Source organism: Wyeomyia smithii, chromosome 2, assembly GCF_029784165.1.
Source record: "Wyeomyia smithii strain HCP4-BCI-WySm-NY-G18 chromosome 2, ASM2978416v1, whole genome shotgun sequence".
Classification (NCBI taxonomy): Eukaryota; Metazoa; Arthropoda; class Insecta; order Diptera; family Culicidae; genus Wyeomyia; species Wyeomyia smithii.
Window position 1 is genome coordinate 91,881,362 of NC_073695.1, and position 20,301 is coordinate 91,901,662.

At 36.1% G+C, this 20,301-nt stretch overlaps 1 protein-coding gene across 11 annotated transcripts in view; it reads left to right on the forward strand.

The window, feature by feature from the left end:
- Nucleotides 1-20,301, forward strand: part of LOC129722324 (potassium voltage-gated channel protein Shab) — a 207,125-nt gene that overhangs the window by 146,028 nt on the left and 40,796 nt on the right. For 7 of the 11 annotated variants that reach the window (XR_008727591.1, XM_055675679.1, XM_055675678.1 and 4 more), the window contains 5 exons: nucleotides 1,814-1,945; nucleotides 4,438-4,580; nucleotides 10,643-10,819; nucleotides 11,087-11,113; nucleotides 12,942-13,055. Coding sequence is in view for 10 of the 11 variants with exons in the window: in XM_055675679.1 (XP_055531654.1) it covers nucleotides 1,814-1,945; nucleotides 4,438-4,580; nucleotides 10,643-10,819; nucleotides 11,087-11,113; nucleotides 12,942-13,055 (593 nt within the window). In the remaining variant the exon portion in view is untranslated. The remainder of the gene's footprint in view (nucleotides 1-1,813; nucleotides 1,946-4,437; nucleotides 4,581-10,642; nucleotides 10,820-11,086; nucleotides 11,114-12,941; nucleotides 13,056-20,301) is intronic. The other 4 variants (XM_055675681.1, XM_055675682.1, XM_055675684.1 and 1 more) reach the window with 4 other exon arrangements.

Sequence of the window (20,301 nt, forward strand, 5' to 3'; positions counted from 1 at the left end):
GGAGTTCCACTTTCGAAAGTATTGAAACTGTTGGTAAAATACCACTTTAGACTATTTTCCTGAAACCGCCTCAGTTTCAATCAAAATTTTAATGAACCTGTTTTTAATTGATTGTTTTTTTGATCCAAGCTTTCAAAAGGCTCATAATAATCAACATTGATATTAATTTAAAAAAACTATGGATTTTAAGAGTTTACTAACTGTTCTTAATATTTTACTCAGAAACTGAATAATAAAACACTGTGCTAATTGACAAAATAAGATGCACAAACCTATTCATATTTTTTATGTTACCGAAGACAACTTCTTCAGAACACATTTCATATATTTGCGTTACTTGATTACCGTTCTATTTAATTGAATTGCAGAAATCCATGTTACTACTTTTCGCTACTAGCAAAATGATCACGTAAAATACGCAAAAAGAAACAAAGTAATCAAGAGCTTAAAACTATTTTGTGATAGACATAATATCTCTCTCTCTCTCTCTCTCTCTCTCTCTCTCTTTCATTCTTACATATCATAACATAAATTAATGACATCGCGCGAAAATCACAAAATACGGCATGATTTCAGCATTCTCACATATCTATCATATCTAAAAATGACGTCATAATACTAATTTGCCTTGCAATACGTGGTTGTCAGAATTCTACACATACATTGAATGAAATCGTAATGGACTATGTTTTCATTTTCAATTTATTTCAATTAAATACGTGGAAGAAGTAGTTACACAAGCTCTCTCTTTCTATTGTTTCAATTGTCGAAAATTATTAAATATCACCAACAATAGCAAGGAACCTGCCAATAATAGAACTAAAGCAAAAATTTTCGTTCGAATATTAACTAACTGAGAGTATTATTTTTTAACAAAACAATTGCATAGAGTATAGCTGACAAAACACCACGAAAAATTATACGCTGAAAGTTTGGTCAAATAAATTTACTTTTTTATAAAAGGATCTCTTTAAAATGCAATGAATAACAATCTTATCAATTAGCGTAACACCAAAACAAAAACATTCCAAATGTAATCAGCAAACTTTCTGTTTGTCTATTGGAACTACTGTACTTCGCGTAGGATAATAGGGAAACTTTAGGCAAAAGTATTGTTACATTACACACAAGTCAAATTAACACGATTACTATACTATACTATTGTACAAATCACACAACAACACCAGCAATATTTTCGAATTGAAATTTAAATTTTGTTCCGATTAGTTGATTTAGTTGTTGGATTGCATAGATTTCCCGTTAATTGCTATTCTCCTTCATATTAGCAATGCTTAGTCCGAAAGTCAATGAGCGAACCTTCTGCTAGTGCAAGCTGCCCTGCAGGAAGTTCCCCTCATAGCGTTACTGTGCGATGAATCATTGATTTTCGGCATTCATGTAAGATACTGTTTCGCATTCAATTAAACTATTTATTTGTTGCCAAGTTTTGACCTATTTATCTGCAATGCACCACACCAACGAGCGATTTATTTGCTGTACCAGAACAAAATTAGAGAACGCTTCCCATGCATTTAAAATGATTAGCAATATATTTCCGAAAAACAGGAACTCACTGTTTGCATTAGTTGTCGTTTAGTTTGGAAATTGAAATGTGCGTTCAATTTCAGTTTGAATCGGTCGATCGAAAATGGGGAAATATTGCTGGTCGTTATCGATGATTCTTTTTTCCTAGAGGCCTATAGAATAAAGTTTTAAATATAATCCAGAATTAGATTTTGTAATAAATTCCCAATACAATCACCGTTTTCATACTGTACGGTTAAATGTAAAATGCCCGATGCTTCCTTGCCAGGTGAACAAAGTGATCTGTTGGAATCGCCAGATGAATCCGTTCTAGCCACACCGTTGGCAGCCAGACGCCGGCAGCCACCACTATCCTCCAGATTGGCAGAACTGAATGAAGAACTACGAGCCGAATCACCGAGTATGATAAACCCTTTCAGTGATTTTCTTAGATAGCCAAACTTTTACACTATGCAAGTGAAAACCTGTCTCGATGTTGTGCTCTATGTCATAACTTTCGTTATTGTTTATCAAGCAACAAAACTCGTAGCTTACAAAATCTAACAGAGAACCAATACAATGTATTGATGTAGAATGTAAAATAATTCGACTATAATACACTACATAAACACACTTTGTTGTTCGCACTCATAGCAATAATTGTCGAGTCGAGTCTTACAGATTATGAATTCAAAGGCTGTCATGAGGACAGTCAACTAGAAGGGAAATGTGCACTAAATATCAGCTTAGATAGGACTGTGTAACCATACTTAACAACCAAGATTCAGGAAAATAGAGTCTGCAAACATTTATGGAACAATCGAATTTCGGTAGCTTCAGATGTAATGAACAGCATAGCTTGCGCTGCAAAAAAAATCAATTTATAAAAAACAAATTCACTTTAAACTTATGTAATCTTTTACAGTGACACGATTTTAGCATGATATTAAATTATGAGAAAGTCGCGTTATTAATAACTATAAAACTGTTTAAAAAGTACTCAAACGCTTTTCTCAGTAGCGAATGTTATTTGTAGGATTTTCTTATTGGCGGCATTGATAGAGAGACAGAGCTGCTTTAAAATCACCACAATCATAATCCTCGTTGCTCTTAATGTATAGAATCTATTTCTAGCTATAAAAAATTTTCTCTGGTGTTTAAAAGAGCTTAGACTGCTGAAACGGGCTACTATGGCAACGCATCGGGTGGAATGCTAAAATGTGTAATATGAAACGTTTCACGCATCTAACAGTTGAGAAAAAACTAACTAAAAACTCTTCTGAAAAGTCTTCAGATGCATAAACTATATTTATAAATAACTAAATAAGCTGCTTACAAACTTTGATTACCTGATATCCAAGCTAAATCTTCATTTAACCGTGACCACTAAACATGGCTTGTAAAAGCCTTCAAGTTTTACTACATAAGATTTGTTTTCATCTTGGTCAAAACTATTCTAAGCAAAAGCTGCTTTTAATAGTTTGAAAAAAATGATCCCTTCTTGCTATACTTTTTAAAAATACAGTTTATTATTTCCATAACGGCGAATTAAAGCCGCAGTCTATCAAAACGCACAATTACATGTTGTTGTTTTTTTTTAAATTTTCAATCATTCATTTGGATTAGTTGTTACCTCCACTGAACTACTTCCTTGAAATATCAATTGCAAATGCCGTCCAGAACGAAACGCAAAATAATTCTAAACTCTAAAGTCTTTAAAGTGACCGTAGTGAAACTAACTTTTTCTACTATAATACAAACTGACAGCTTAGTAGCTGGTGTTTTGTGGTTGCTTTAAATCAACATTGTACGTAGCAAATCATTTATGAAACCTATTATACCGCACTCACTATACTGTAGCGCTTGATATATTCATCTACAACTATATGTTGTTTCTAAGCAATTTAAATGCGTACAGCTACCGCTTGTAACAGCGCAAATAGGAAAAATAATCAAATCTTAAAACGTCGCTATTAGATCGCTACTGACTACGGAAGCATTGCTGAGATCTAAGCTCTTAAATTTTGAGGAACCAAACAGATTGAGCGAAAGAATAAATCGTTACCGAACCCTGCTTGTACAAAACAAGCAGTCAAATCCCTCAATATAAGAATTCATTGTATTAGTACACTCTAGTAGAAAGTTAAAAACTATTTCTTCTGTACCAACCGTAGTTATGTGTAATAATTATGAAACAAAAACAGAATGGCATAGCTTGTCAATAAATTGTACACAATTTTTGGACAAAAACTGTATCTGTATTCCTTTTAGTTGGCAATTCAATATTTTTGTTAATTCTTTTTCAACCTTCGTAATAAAGAGTGAACGCTTATGCTCATTTTCATTAAACTATTTTACTTTTCCTTAGTCAATGTATGTTATTATTCTGCATAGGCTGTCATTTTGTGTACTATGATCCAGTGTTTTTCCCTTATGTTGTTGCTTGCTTCATACATTTAGTTTATCGCAACAACAAAAATTACTCTCGTCTGTTTAAATTTAATAGATTCTTCACTATGACTGTGTCTCTTTTAGAAGTGACTGTAGTTTAATTCATAAGGCTTGCGTGCGTTAAAAGGTACATACATACAAACTGCAAGGTCCTATGTCTGATACGAGAATATCAAACTATAGTAATGTTTGTGTCCATAGAACAGTTCATGTAACATAAGAAGCAGTTTAAACATGTTTAGATATAACTACTAGAATAGAACGGATGGACTAATATCCTAGAGACAGAAAGTGAGTGCAAATGTCATGAACAGATTACCTATTATGCACTAACAGTTATGTGCCACGTACATATATTTCTTTACCAAATTGATACGTGCGTGCGTGTGCTTCAAAAAACCCATTTCTAGTTTTGCAATTGACGGTATCTTTCGATTTAATTGTTCGTTTATCCTGGCGTAGGACACAATCTCTCCATAGCGGACGGTAATAGCACAGAGGAAGGGGATTCGGTGAGTGGTGGCCGCAATCCCGCCATGACTGGTGGTGGCTGCTACAAAAACTACAAACATTCCGCTGGATTGAGGAAACGAGAAAATTCGCAGGTATGTTATGTATTACCCATATTTATATATCATTGATTAGCTATGTACATGTAATGCAAAACATATCATGATAACGCTTACAAGAACGAATTTTTTTCAATTATTCTGCACTGTCAATAGTACTGGTCAGTTGTTTTTTTTCCTAAACTTCGAAGTAGGAAAATTAAGTTTATATTTTTGCTGTGTAAGTGTAGTTAAAAACGGTGTACCATGGTGAGAATTGAAAATTCGGAAACACGGATTGATGATGTTGCGTCCCCATCGATAACGTTGAAAAGAAGGTGCATGGTACATCGTAGTTTGTGCGTACCAGAATTTTATACTGTACAACTTAACGGAAAACGGACAGCTATTTTAATCGACCATTTTTGATCTGACTGAAACATTGCACACTTTACTGGTGCCATTGGTATGTTTCTTTTTTGTTTTTGTTTTTTGAATCACAACTAAATTTTGAAAAAGGATTACGTAAAGAGGGTATTGATGATTACACATATTTTATGAGCAAGAACGGTTTGTTTTGTCGATATGACAACTTTGGCAAACTTGTGGATAATAGTTTTATATTAAAAAAAATACACTGTAAAAAAACTGTTTTTTTTTATTTTAGCTATTTTTATGTTTCATTTCCCCAAGCTCAGCCAAATATCATTGTTTAGCTAAGATTGTTTTTGTAGAAAAATATTGGATCTTTAAAAAGTGGGAACATACTTAATTTACAATAATATTTTCGTGTTTTTCTAGTATTTTTGACATGGGAATACGTCTGTGTTTTCTGTACTGGGATGCATTTTGTAAAATTGAACATGAAACCGGCAAATGTTGCGTCAGATTCCAAACGTAATAGTAGCATAATTACATTATGGATAACAATAATTGTCAAATTGGATAGATAAAATGTTGGACAATTTTGTAATATGCTAGTTATCATTATTATCACATAGCTCAGCGGCAAAATTGATAAAAAGTTTCAAGGACAATATTACGCGAACAATAAACCAATTACATGTGAGCATTCCTAGAACAGACGACATGGACAGACACCAACCCACAGAGGTCGGAAAAGGCAATATGACGAACTTAATTCTTTTGTACTTAAACGGTTGAGGTTAGCCAAAGACAATGTTCATAAGAATTGTTCACAAAAATATAACGGATATGTTGACAAGAAAAGTTTTTGATCATGGCCTACTATCATAAAAATAAAAAATCTAACTTTTGATACAGTGAAGATGCATGAATAGTTTCTTCAGCAAAGTTGTAGAACTAATATGAAACTCGGCAGAAAATATTAAATTTCTATAACGTCTATTTACTGAAATACAAAGCATTTTCACTGTCAACCTCCTCAAATTTAGTTTTTCTAGCATAACTTTTTAAATATTGTTTTTTCAAGAACATAATGTTTTAGACAAATATGACCAACATAAAAACACAGGTTTCTTTCGCAGACAACATGTTGCTACAATCGTTGTATACTGAGCTAGAGCGTTTTTTCATTAAATTATTTCCGAGATTTAAATGCGTATAGGGGAGAAAGAAGCAAACCGGTGCACATCATCAAATACTTTTTTTAAAGCTTAGACCTTGTACTATAAGCTAGTTGAACTTTGATACTTCACAATTCATAAATGAATCAGTAGAGTGATGTTTTAGGTATGTATGTTTCTGGAGTTTTCTATACAAAAATGCACAAACTACCTGATTAACGAACGATGATTTGTGAATTTATGAAACAGATGACTCGCAATACTTTCAAAACTAGTGAGAACACTTCTTAGGTATATTTAGTTGTTGATAGGTGCATCCATTATGAATCAGTCATTCGACGTGATTAAAATTAGCACATAACATATGGACTGTTGCTGGCAAGTGAAACCAAGGATATATGGAAACTAACAAATGATCCACATGCAATTCAACGTTGCTACAATACTACAGTACATTTTATCTGGCCGGGAAATTAACGCATCAAAATTCAAACACTATTGTTTGGAAACTACTCATTTGTTGGTGTCCATTTTCACTTGGTTTAATTTGCCATAAAATATTATTTCACGGTGCGGACATTATTAACCATTTCAATATTCCATCAGGCCAATTATCTGAAGAAGCGCAAGAGTCACTGAACAAAGTGATAAAAAGGTTCAGACTAAATCACACGCGAAAAATTTCACGAACTGTTACTAACGGTGATCTTAAACGTCGTCTATTGGTTCCTTAAGATCCAGTAATTGCCGGCTTGCGGGTCAAACCGCAAAAGAAGCATCGAGAATTTTCAAAAGATGCTAAGCTTATATTAATATTCACAGAGAGTGAAAACGAGACAGATGAAGATGAAATAAATAGGGTAAGAAACGGCTTAAGCAGCGGTGCCTATTCAAATCAGTCGAAATAAACGGGCCTCGATCTCCTGAATTTTGATCAATATCGACAATTTAAATGATGGAAACGAAAACTTTGATTGACTAGCTGTCTTACGAATACATCAAATTCCGTTCAACACGGAAAAAACTTTGAAAAAACTCAAACGAAAAATATTGCAGCTATTCAGGCGCTATTCGGGTGCTGAAATAAATCCCCTGCAAAACAGATGCAAACTGCTTAAAAGGTTCGGGGTGATTGGAATAGCGTCCCTCGAGTCGATAGGGAACTTCAATTGATCATTGTTAAAGTTTGCTGAATCGGTTTTAGAATCAGAAAACAAGTGCTGACAGAGAAAAGGGTAGAGAACAAATCGATATACTCATGTTCGTATTTCACCTTACAGATTTCAAGTATTTCGTCTCAATACACAGGCGACTCCTAAAGCTGCTTAAAATATGTTTCCTACCCTAATTAACAATAAACATTGCTGTTATGTGTTCATTTTACTCACGTTGAATGACTGATGGATGCACCTATCAACAACTAAATATACCTAAGAAGTGTACTCACTAATTTTGAAAGTATTGCGAGTTATCTGTTTCATAAATTCACAAATCATCGTTCGTTAATCAGGTAAATTGTGCATTTTTGTATAGAAAACTTCAGAAACATACATACCTAAAACATCACTCTACTGATATACGCATTTAAATCTCGGAAATAATTTAATGAAAAAACGCTCTAGCTTAGTATAGAACGATTGTAGCAACATGTTGTCTTCGAAAGAACCCTGTGTTTTTATGTTGGTCATATTTGTCTAGAACATTATGTTCTTGAAAAAACAATATTTAAAAAGTTATGCTAGAAAAACTAAATTTGAGGAGGTTGACAGCGAAAATGCTTTGTATTTCTGTAAATAGACGTCATAGAAATTTAATATCTTCTTCAAAGTTTCATATTTTGAAAAGTTCTACAACTTTGCTGAAGAAACTATTCATGTATCTTCGCTGTAGGCCATGATCAAAAAATTTTATTATCAACATATCCGTTATATTTTTGTGAACAATTCTTATGAACATTGTCTTTGGCTAACATCAACCGTTTAAGCACAAAAGAGTTCGTCATATTGCCTTTTCCGACCACTGTGCAACCATTCCCTGTGATGTTCTATAATATAAATATCAATATAAAAAAAAATCGACATAGTCTCCCCGTCCCAATAGGTCAATTCATATATGCTTCCATGAACTTAGACCAATTTGATGTCTCGAAGGTAAAGAGTTTTTCGAAAAGTTTATAACATCCCTTTTCTTTGAACAATTTCTAAACCTGCTGCTAGAGCGTAATAAAAACTAATATCTTGAAAGAAAACATGCTGTTAGAAGCAACAGTACCGTCAGTATATGTGGAGCAGAGCGCCGTTGATTTCGCATCGTCTATCATTGCAGGGATACACGACTTCTATTTCCGTGCAATTAAGGAAAAACTGCAATTCTGTTGCTGATGGTGATTGAAGATTTTTTAATGGGGGTTGGGGGATGGCATAAAACGATAATAAAATTTTTAACGGCCTCACTAAAAAAAAAACCTTATTTTCAATCGTTCTTTTTTTATACCTTTACCTACTACGTTTCGCAAGGGATCCTTGTCTATTTGTTTAACTATCCAATGCAGACTTGTTTTACGAATCTTAGTTTAAATGCAGATTTCAAATTTCAGACTAAATCAGGTGGAAAATTTAAACAAAATGATGAAACACACTCAAAGCACGCTAACCAGCATTAGCATGGGAAGTGCTGGACACAGCAAAAAAGATTAGAAACAAGAACTGTATTATAACCTGGGCTCTACATTTTCGAGACACAACAATGAAACTGAATATTTCACGCAGTCATTTCGATTCGATCAGTTTTATTAATTTGATTCCTTTCGGTTACTATCATCGAGTCACGATAAACAATTTCGCCGTTAAAACGATTTGATTACGGGTTTCTTTTCCGTCTGGTGTTCTTCGGGTCATTTCAAATGAAACTGATGACTGTCTCAATTGATGGAGACACTGACGCATATCATAACACTTTGCTTTCCTTTAGCGTGTCATTTGAAATGAGCACCACATTATGTCGTTTGATGATAGTTTGTTCACACCACAAGACGCACTAAGAACGGTAATGGCATCCAATATATACGTCACTCAAGTTCCGATCTATATTTCGGAGATCTTTCTGCTGTTAATCTATGGCGCAATATAAACCCAGCTTTTCTACAGTTCCAGTTCTCATATGACTAAAATATTTGAATAACTGTAGCATTGTCTGTGGCTCTGTCCAACATGTAATTATTCATGAATTCAATTAAAGCTTTTATGCTTAATGCAAATAATACAAAAAGTGGTGCCTCTAACTCTAACACTTTTAGAATTCATGATACAATAAATACTTCAAATTATTTCACTTACTTTTATCAACTTTTACCTAAAAACGATCAAAATTAAAATTGGGGTAGAATGCACCAAGAAGCGCCGCAAAAGATTACTTAACAACTTAGGTAGGGGAGAACCGTACCAGACACACCAGTTGGGTAAGATGGTCTATGCTATTAATTCCCCAAAATACTTACACATGTGGCTTTTTATGACGAATTTTATTGCTTTGCTCATGAAAATCCAGCTTTTCTACAGTTCTCATATAAAAAGGTGTGCCATAATGACTAAAATACTTGAACAACTGCCCAATTGGCTGTGGTTCTGTCCAACATGTAATTGTTCATGAATTTTTTATAGGCTTTTATGATTAACTGACCTGTAAATAATACAAAAAACTTTTGTATTATTTACAGGTCAGTTAATCATAAAAGCTTATAGATTAGAAGCGCTGTAAATCGCGCAAATGATTAACTGGTGCATTTTGTACGATCCTCCCCTATATCCCATTGCTTTGGATTTCACTTCTGAGACTTCAAGTGCTTCTCACTTAGCGTGCTAATTTCTGTTAGAAGCTTATTAGTCTTCTGCATTGAAGCATATTAGCCTTTTTTGTGGTGCGTCTGGCCACAAACTTGTTTGGTAGCAAGGGCAATATTTATTAAAAATAATACTATAATCGAGTATACGTCATGAACATATATTATATAGACAATGTTGCTTAAAAATTATTAAAAGTTCTGTAAACTGCGTGAATACTTACCTGGTGAGTTTTGTACAGTTCTCCCCTACTGTATAAAAGCCCCTTATCTCCGTCAGCGCTCATTGAGATTTTAACAAATTATTTTTGATTTACTCAAAAGCACTGATTATAGATTGAACGTTTTCGGAATTCATATTTTTTGCATGTAAACTATACATTTTGGCTACAAATAACGATTTCTGATGTAAAGTAAATCAGAAAGGTCCCTTCAAAAATGTAAAAATTTCCCAGAATGAATGATTTTGATTAAATGTTTCTAGAAGATGACGCTTGCTAGAAACACACACACATACACCATACGTATTGTTAAATTACTTCAAAAATATAAAAAAAAACAATATGTGTTTAGTTTTTAGCTCGCAAATATCCTTTAAAATACGCCTCTCCTTCCGAATCTCGTGAAAACAGTTGAAAGTGTTATTTCAATTGTTGAATCAGAATTTTTGTAAATTTACTATTAAAAACTTTACATATGGATTAAATTGAATCAAACCATTTAACACATTTCAGTCTGAAAATTATCCGCAGAACTCCACGGGACCTATGGATCCCGATGCAGCACCGCCCTACAGCCCTACAATGCAGCATCACAACATAATGATGGATATAGACGCGACGGAAGAGCAACAGTTGATCATGCAGGACACGCCGCAACATGGGCCGCCTGTCATGATGGCCACTAGGGCGGTACGTATCAACCCGCATATATAAAAATGCAATATCATTTTCATTCAAAAACGCAATGCTAAACATCATTCATACTACATCGACGCTCGTTAGTGATTTGATAGTTTCATACCAATCTTATTGGTATATGTTTCCAAAGCTAGGGCTCGGCTCTTGAACCTACATCGCTATCTTAAAGAATTGAAGACTGTATACTCATGTGCACAACTAAACCGGTCTATACTTGTAAATATAATACTTTCAATTTCCATAACCAACTCTCTATAGTACTACAACAATCAGTGGAGCAATGAGGTATATTTTCCAACTACTTACCAATTCACTAACACACAGCAAAAGCGTAATATTTTGAACCCGCGAATCCCCAAGCAGAAAACTTAACATGGAAAATTTGTTCCTCTGTTTTGCAAACACACATCGCTTTCGATAACACGTTTGGTATAAATGTTGCAAACCATACACTATATTGAAACAAACGACAGCACCAATTTGCTAATAAGTAACCATCATAATTCGACGAGTAAAAAATCGTATCAAAATTATACTAATTTTGAACGCAATTGGCAAATATTTCCAAACGTTTAACTTTATCAAATCGGATGCTTGCTCAGTTGCGAATATTTAGCTTACATCAATCGCGCTTGCATTGCTTCAACCTTAGATGTACCTTTTAAGCCTCGAAGATTTTTTTTGCTATTAGAGATAGCATTACACCAAACAGGGGCGCCTATTAGGTTGGGAAAATATTTCTATAAACTGCTTTGCTATTACTTACACGAAGGACAACAAAAAAAAAACAAAATGATGCATAATACTGTAATTGCTCTTTGGCAGTTTCTTGGTTTCTCGCATGCGCCATTTGATCGAATATTTGTTTAATATTATAGTTTTTTGTTTAGTAAAAATTCGGATTGTTTCAGAAAGCCTATCAATTACGAAAGGTACTACGAATAAATAAAATTTAGGGTATGGTTCAATTTTTTAAATTAGTTCGTGTTTTGCAGCACGTGACAAGCATTACAAAACGAATAAAAAATTAACGCGAATTGAATTCGTATTTTGAACTCCTGGAGGTACAGGTCGGACTCGATTATCCGGAGACTCGATTATCCGGAAACTCGATTATCTGGAATTCGATTATCCGGAATTTTAGACTCGATTATCCGGAATTTTATTTAATTTTTTTTTTTGTGTCCGTTTTCAATTTTTATTCCGAAATTTTGCCTTTGCCATCCCTTCTGGCATATTTGTTACCATTTAAGTCACTTCCAGCATGTTTGGGACATGTTCGAATTGAGTGAAAATAATCAATGTCCAATTTATTTATTTTTACTTTTTAAGATTTAACCCCCTTTCGCCTCAGAAGTAACTTCTGGTTACGCCACTGCATCATACAAGTAAAATAAAGAAAAGAAATATTTGTTTTATGTTCGTTAATCGCAAAATTTTCAGTATTTTTTGTGTGATTCGATTATCCGGAAAACTCGATTATCCGGAATGAAAAAAAATTTAATGTTCCGGATAATCGAGTCCGAGCTGTATCGCAAAATGCGCCAAGCAGAAAACTGAACTCATTATTTGTTTTGATATAGAAGTCAAGAAGCATAATGATTGACAATACCAACTAACCTTCTAAGAAGGAATCCAAATAAAACGAGGACTACTCGAATAATAACTAGCTTGCAAGATGCAGATTACAGAACACAACAAAAATCTGAAACATTTCGGTTTTCACGCACACTTTACTATTCGTCAACCAAAACTCTATTGATGGCACAACTCGCAACATCATTAATTTCTTGCACTTCTTCTCTCCCCTCTCGTTTCCCGTTCTAAATCATACTGTTTGATTTTTGTCGTCCACGTCATCGTTACAATTTCTTTTCCGTTCCATCATTAACAAAACTTCCCTCGTTTGATATCACGCACCGTCACGGCAACCGAAATGACTCCTACGCTGCCGGTGCACACCTAAATATCCCAATATTTCTCACAATCAACGTTCCTCACACTCCTTCCGACATATTTTCCTTTCTGTACTTTTTTCCCCTCTCTTCTTCTCATAATCTCTGTCACATTTTTTTTTGTTTCCTTCAAAATAACCACCCCCACCTCGTTCTAGGAAGTAGAAGAACTACGACGACAAGTTGCTTTAGAAACTTCTTCCACCAGTAAGCGGGACAAATCCGATACTGAACTGCCATCCGAGTTTGAGTGTTGTTTTTGCACGTCAAAGGTACATTTCATCCTTTACTACCAGTTTACCTACTTGTTGTTTATCGATTTGTACTAGAAATTCTTAGTAGTCATTTTATCAGTTTTTGTTGGTCATGCAAATTGATACTAGTTGTATGTTAAAAATTCGAAAATATTCTTTTTGTGTGTATATATATATATATATATATATATATATATATATATATATATATATATATATATATATATATATATATATATATATATATATATATATATATATATATATATATATATATATATATATATATATACATAGTCGATAGCTTGTCATAGACTTGACAAATTGATGTTACCAGGGATCACTGCGGACATAACTTTATTACCCCTCACGATAAATGTTCGCGATTTATCATTTTGCTAATTTAGTTACGTCATTTTGGCAAGGAAAATTTGTAGCAGAACCCTCCTCGATTTGACATTTCTGTTCCTCATTTTCGGTTCCCTACAGTATCTACGCTAATAAAGCACATTTGCAAGTAAAGCTTGAATCACTTCCTTCCCAATTTAATGACATTATTACCAACACCCGTTGGCTTCGTCGCGTTCCAAATTGTCCGTATCCACTGATTTCCGTGTCTTCATAAAAGCCATCCTAGTTAGACAACCGAGTGCCGAAGATGCGTCTTCTCTCCTAAACCTGCAGGACATTTAACACATACAGAGCTTATCTTCCCTTTAGTAGCCACCAATTCGGACAGAAGTGGATTGCGGGGGCAGAGAAGATGATAACAATAAATAAGAAAATTTAACCGTATTATCAAGCTATTAACATAAATTGCGTTATTTCTCGCTGAATAATCGTAGATGAACATTTATGCTGGTTTTTGCCTTTTTGCTGCAAGAGGTTGATGCTTCACAATTGCACTTACACTCTCGGCAAAGTTGTATTTCCTGCAGACTTTCTATTTCCATTCTTATACTTCTAACCAAAAGCAGTCAATCTCTGTTAGTGATAATAGCGGCACACTCAGCCCTGCAGGTAGAGGAACAATGTGCACTAGATGTAGCAATGTTTTGCATGTACAAAGGCTATATTTCAAGTGAAGCCATTTCCTTCAACTACGGTGGCTCTTGAAGCACAAGGCAAATATTGAAATAAGTTCATATATGTAATAAATAGTAGAAAAGATGGACTACAACGTTTCACTAAAATTTAAAGCCTAATTAACTAAGTAAAATCAACTTTTTTCAGTTACAAATAAACTTTATTTCTATGATTGTATGGTTTATTAAAATAAACTTTTTGATGATGGCAATAGTTTAATTGCTGTGTAAGCGCTAGTTAGCAGCATACTTGCAAATAAATCCGGTTGCTCAATGCAGTCTTGCTTCTTCTCTTTCTACAATCTACATATTGTTGTACATGTTGAACTCTACAACCTTATTTGCTCAAACTGCCGCCTAACTGACTGATCAACAAAGAATAACCCCTCAGCTACCCTTGAGATGTGGGAAAAATATACGTCACCGAACACTATGTTGAACACAAAAATATATGATAGAAATGCGATAAAAGCAAAACAAAGGAGAAAGTAAACATAAAAAAATTTTAAGCTGTATTCAATTTTTCACAACCCAATACCACAGTGGGACAAAGAACAAAGACATTCCTGTAACAACGTTTAAGTACAACAGGCCAACTCAAATTATGATTCACACCATTTGAAGTTGGACTATAACGCAGCACTCACAAAAATAACAAATTATCAGCGACAGGTACGAACACATCACTTAGAACGCTTTGAGCATTACAAATACACGTGTGTTTTCATTTCTATCATCACTTCTGTTTGTAGCTTCCGTTAACACATATTCTCATAAATTTCTTATATTTTTATACACTACACCAACTCGCCAAACGACACGCACATTAAACTCAATCACTGCACTTGGAACTGAAACACCGTACATTGTCCTCGTTTGCCCACAGAACAAATTTTCCAGCCCTTTCCGATCGGCAGCACACATACAATACTCGAATACCACGCCGAACACAATTTCCACTTTGCAGACTCCAATCCGACAGGACTCCAACGATGAGTGCATTCCATTGCGCTCCAAGAGCGTATGACACTTGCTGAAACGGCTTACGCCAAAGGTTGGCGGACCGGATCGTGACCAAAGTCACCCCGACCCCGATGACGATAAAATTTACTGCAAGGAGAGCGAATTTATAGAGTTGTAAATCGGCACTACTGTGACTACTTCGGCTGAAGACAGAATGGAGCGCAGGCGTATTTTAAAATGCATATCATTAGGATTAAGGCGAAAAGCCACCGCGACCAATTGTTCCAATTTCAGAAAAAAATATACACTGTATAAACCATGCACTACATGGATTTCTATATGAATATTGGTCTCTGTTTCTGTTGGCACAAGTTTTCTGATTGCATACTTACAAGTACAATAGATGACTCCTTTTTCATGAAGCAACAACCAGCGACTTGCACTATTCGAAGGTGAGTCAAATAATTTCTGGAACAGAATATTCATTTATCCCATCCGGAAAATTCATGTGGCCAGGCTACTTTTCATTTTTCACACAATGAAAATCGGCTCAGCATTATTTCAACATTTAAACCGAAAAAAAAACACAATATTGTATCTAAATAACCGCTTCTTCTGTAAATTATCTGTCCGCTATTCGTGTGATCCTATTATTTGTGTCCGTGTGTCAGTTTGCCCACTCTGTACGCCTCCCGTGCTATTGTGTGATTCATAATTGACCAAATTTAATGCTACTACGAAACAAACTCGACCCAATGCAATTAAAAACTTTTCCTTTCTGATGATATAAAATCCTAAGACCAGCATCCCAAAGTTTGTATACAATGCACAATGTGTGGTGCGCTTTTCTCTCCCCATACCCGCTGCTTTATAGTTTGATGTGAAAATCAAATCTCAAAATGAGCAAATAGAAAAACGCTGTTACCCGACAGCGGATTTCCATTGACTGGCGAATGAGTTTTCAAGAGAGTGATTAAGTATTGTTACGAAACAGTAGTTAATATCTGTCAAGCTTGATAATGAAACAAGAGCAAGTTTCTAAACATTTTTGACAGAAGTGAAACTGCATTTTTTGTTTCTGGATACTAATTAGTGAGGAATATCACAGTTTAGCCCCTTTTCGAGTCTGCATTCACACTTGCTGGTGTTGAACTTTCGAATGCGTTCATTTTTTATGAAGCTCTAATTTAATCAGCATTTTTATTGGGCATATAATCAAAAAGATTTTAAGTCTTTTAGATGAAATGATTTGAAATGGATAAAGTTTGTTCAAATAGAATATGATATTTCTATATGTCAAAAGAAGGATGTTGCCAAAATTAGTCAAAATTCAAAATTTTGGTCAGATCCTTCGGTGTTTTTCTCACAATAAATACATCATCAGTGCAGAACATTTGCATTTGTCCGAAGTCTAAAAAACTTGAGTAAACAGAGATCAAAAATTAGTCTAGATGTAAAGTTGCGTAATTTATTAAGCTTACACATCCACAAAGCTTAATTAAAGTTTGAGAGCTTAATAACTGTAGAGGTTTGATACCGTATTGCCATGGAGAGACATGGTCGTTTAGAAGTAAAAGGAGCGGAACAGCGTTGGACGTGAAAATGTTTTTGTTACAAAAAACTTTTTTCTCTAGTAATACCTATTGTGAAACAGTTTAGAAGTTTTAGGCAGCTATGTTTGAGAAAACCTTCTTTTGTAAAATCAATTCATGTTGTTAAATTTTTTTTTCAGTGTAGGATCTCATTTTCAAATTTTTCAATATTTTTCAATGGAAATGCAGACAATTTTCTAAAAATTGTCTCTTGATAACTTATCTCTAGATTTTGCCATTTCTTCAATATATCTATTCATAAAAAACAGTTGAAAACCTCAGAGCCTTTCAAATGTTAAGCATATAAATATTTGCTTCGTCTAGCCTACTTTACTTATTTTCATACTTACTTACTTAAATGGTCGTACGTCCTAAGTCATGGCCTGCACAACATAACTCCGCCAACCTGATCGGTCCATTGCTGCTCGCCTCCAATCTAGCGGGCACTCCGTACTTGCCAGATAATGCTCCACCTGGTCTAACCACCTTGCTCTTTGCGCTCCTCTTCATTTCGTACCAACCGGATTCGAGGTGAGAGCCAGTTTTGCAGGGTAATTGTCTGTTGTTCTCGCCACGTGCCCTGCCCAACGTATCCGTTCAGATTTGGCCACTTTCTGAATGGCGGGTTCACCGTTGAGTTGCAAGAGCTCATGGTTCATTCTCCGTCTCCACACGCCGTTCTTCTGCACACCGCCAATAATGGTTCTTAGCACCCGTCGTTCGAAAACTCCGAGCATTGTCCACGTCTCATGCCCGTAGAAAACAACCGGTCTAATAAACGTTTTGTACAAGGTGCACTTTGCGCGGGAACTTAGACGTTTCGACCGTAGTTTTTGTGGAGCCCATAGAAGGTACAACTCCCGCTGATGATTCGCCTCCTAATCTCACGCCTGGTGTCGTTGTTCTTAGTCACTATTGAGCCAAGGTACACGAACTTGTCGACTACCTCAAACTCATCACCGTCGATTATACAACACTACCTAGGCGTACCCTGTCGCGCTCAGCACCACCCGCTAGCATGTACTTTGTTTTAGACGTATTTATCTTCAGTCCAATCTTCTCTGCTCCACATTTTAGTCTAGTGTACTGCCGCCGCCTCAAATGTTCTGCCGACAGTCTCCACGTCATCCGCAAAGCAGAATAATTGACCGGATTAAGCGAAAAACATGCTCCGTGTGTCTATTCCCGCGCGTCTCACAACATCTTCTAGCGCAATATTGAACAGTAGGCAGAAAAGACCATCACCTTATCGAAGTCGCCTGCGGGATCCGAATGGATCGGATAGACCACCCGCAATCCTCACACAACACTGCACATCCTCCATCGTAGCCTTTTTCAGTCTGGTAAGCTTCCCGGGGAGGCTCGTCTCGTCAAGTATTCTCATTAGTTCTTCACGATTAATCGTGTCATAAGCGGCTTCGAAGTCGATGAAGAGATGATGCGTAGAGACTCTGTAGTCGCGGCATTTTTGGAGGATCTGCCGCAGAGTAAAGATCTGGTCCGTTGTGGAACGACCCTCCATAAAGTCGGCCCGATAATTTTCACAATCTAGCTTGTCGCCTTTCTTGTAGATAGAACAAGTAACCCCATCCTTCACTCCTCCGGTATGCATTCCGTTTCCCAAATTGTCACTACCCTCCAAGTAGGGTAGCTTCCCGACAAACTTCAGCAGCACGAGACCTGGGCTTAGTCACAAGGCCGGCGCGCTACTTGGCAAACTGGAGGGATTTCGCGATACTAAATTTCACTGAAACGCTCAACTTCTTTAAAAAGTGTTTTATTGAACGGTGTGGTGTGTGCTTCGACGGGTGTCACGACAGGTACGTACCGCTACTTCTCTCGACTCTCCTGGCTCGATGTGCGGCGTCCCGCGTCGAACGATGATTTTCCGCCGGTCAGCGACAGGGCGGCTGCAACTACGTGGGTTGTGTGTAGGCGACCTGGAAAGGCGTTCCAGGCAAGGGTCTTCTCAGGCGCTTCCTTCGTTGGCGTGGATCGGTTGGCGACGGACGATACCGACTTCTGCCGAACCGAGAAGGGAATCCTCTCCTTTACGGTTAGGGCCGTTGCCCGAGAGCTCGTTGGTCTTTTACGGTTAGACGTAGGCAACTTAATGCTGCCTAGGCCGAAGCGGGTGCCGAGTGCTATCGCGATCGCCAATCGCAAATTTATTAAATGCAACAAAAAAGATCCTGAATAATTCTTATGATTGTCCTCTTTTACTCCTCGGTTTCTCCGGTTCAACAATCTTTTACCACCAATTACCTCTTTTAAAAATAACTCGCACCTCTTTATCACTCGCTCGCCTGAATTCAAAATGCGCTGTTGGCGCGTACTCGATAGCCGCCAATGCTCGTAGTTCAAATTTGGTATGGCGGCTAGTCGACTCATTTCGCCCCGTATGCGACAGCCCATCGATTTTGTGTAAGAGTTGAACTGTGGAAGCTTAGTACGTTACATGAAAAATAGGTGAGCGTTTACTAGGTACATTTCATACAATTAAAAAAAACATTTGATTTTACTGTAACGATCGGTTACACTATCCCCCACTCCGGTTAAATAATTGAACTATACAGTTCAATTATTTAGAACGAAAAGCTTCGGAAGCTGTCAAGTGGTTACTGAACATAAAACGAACAAATACATCGCAACACGTAGTAGTTAAAAAAACATGGAATCAGTGGAACATCACGACTTGTAGCAACTAAGAGTACATTTTTCGTTCGAAAATCTGCCATAATTGTACATGTGTAATATTTTTGTTCAGTGTAACTGAGTGTTCATTGACATCAGTGGTGAGTATTGTTCCTACTATTGTTTCGTTAAGTTCATCTCAGTTTCATCTTGCTTCCGCAAGAGAAGGAGATCACTTATCAGTATCTATTCGTCCGGGATAGCGTACGAACGCTGCGGTGCTATTAGTGTAAAAGTAGTTGAGTTTATAACAAAGATGGAGCAATTTACTAAAGGACTATACTTGCACGTGACATATCTACATAATAAAAAAATATGAGGATTGACCGACGCAACAAACAAAAATACCAAACTAAACGATAAGTATTAAAATTATGTATCGCTTTAATGTTAGGCTAAAAGAAAAGTTTATTTCCAGGTTCATTCGGCTGGTTGGCCTTCCAGCGAATTTCAGGTGTCCAAGGATGGGGTTCCTTTCGATTAAATGATGGTGCTTTCACGCGTAAAAGCTAATTTGTCACGTTATTCCACCTGAAGAATGAACCTGATAACCAACGCATTTCATTCGCCGTTTGCGATACTTTATGCTTCCAGAATGAGTGGTGAGTAGTTTCGGTATGTGGTTCCTATTTTTTTTTTTTTTTGCTTATTCCTATCCCTAACCTAACTGCCTATCTTACTACTTAATAATTATTTCTATCAGTTTATCTACTAATTTTAATCCTATTTCTATCTTCATGCAATAAATTTATTTTAGTGATTCTCTTCCAGATCTCTTCTCAGCAAGGAGCTTTTCTCTCTTGCTGCACGAAGCTTTCATCGCCGCAGTCCGGGTTCATTTAACGCACGACGATCGATGAACATTATGACAGATTCATCAAGCACTCGATGAACTTGCAACACGTCAATAAGTGCATCTCGCTGTTAGCC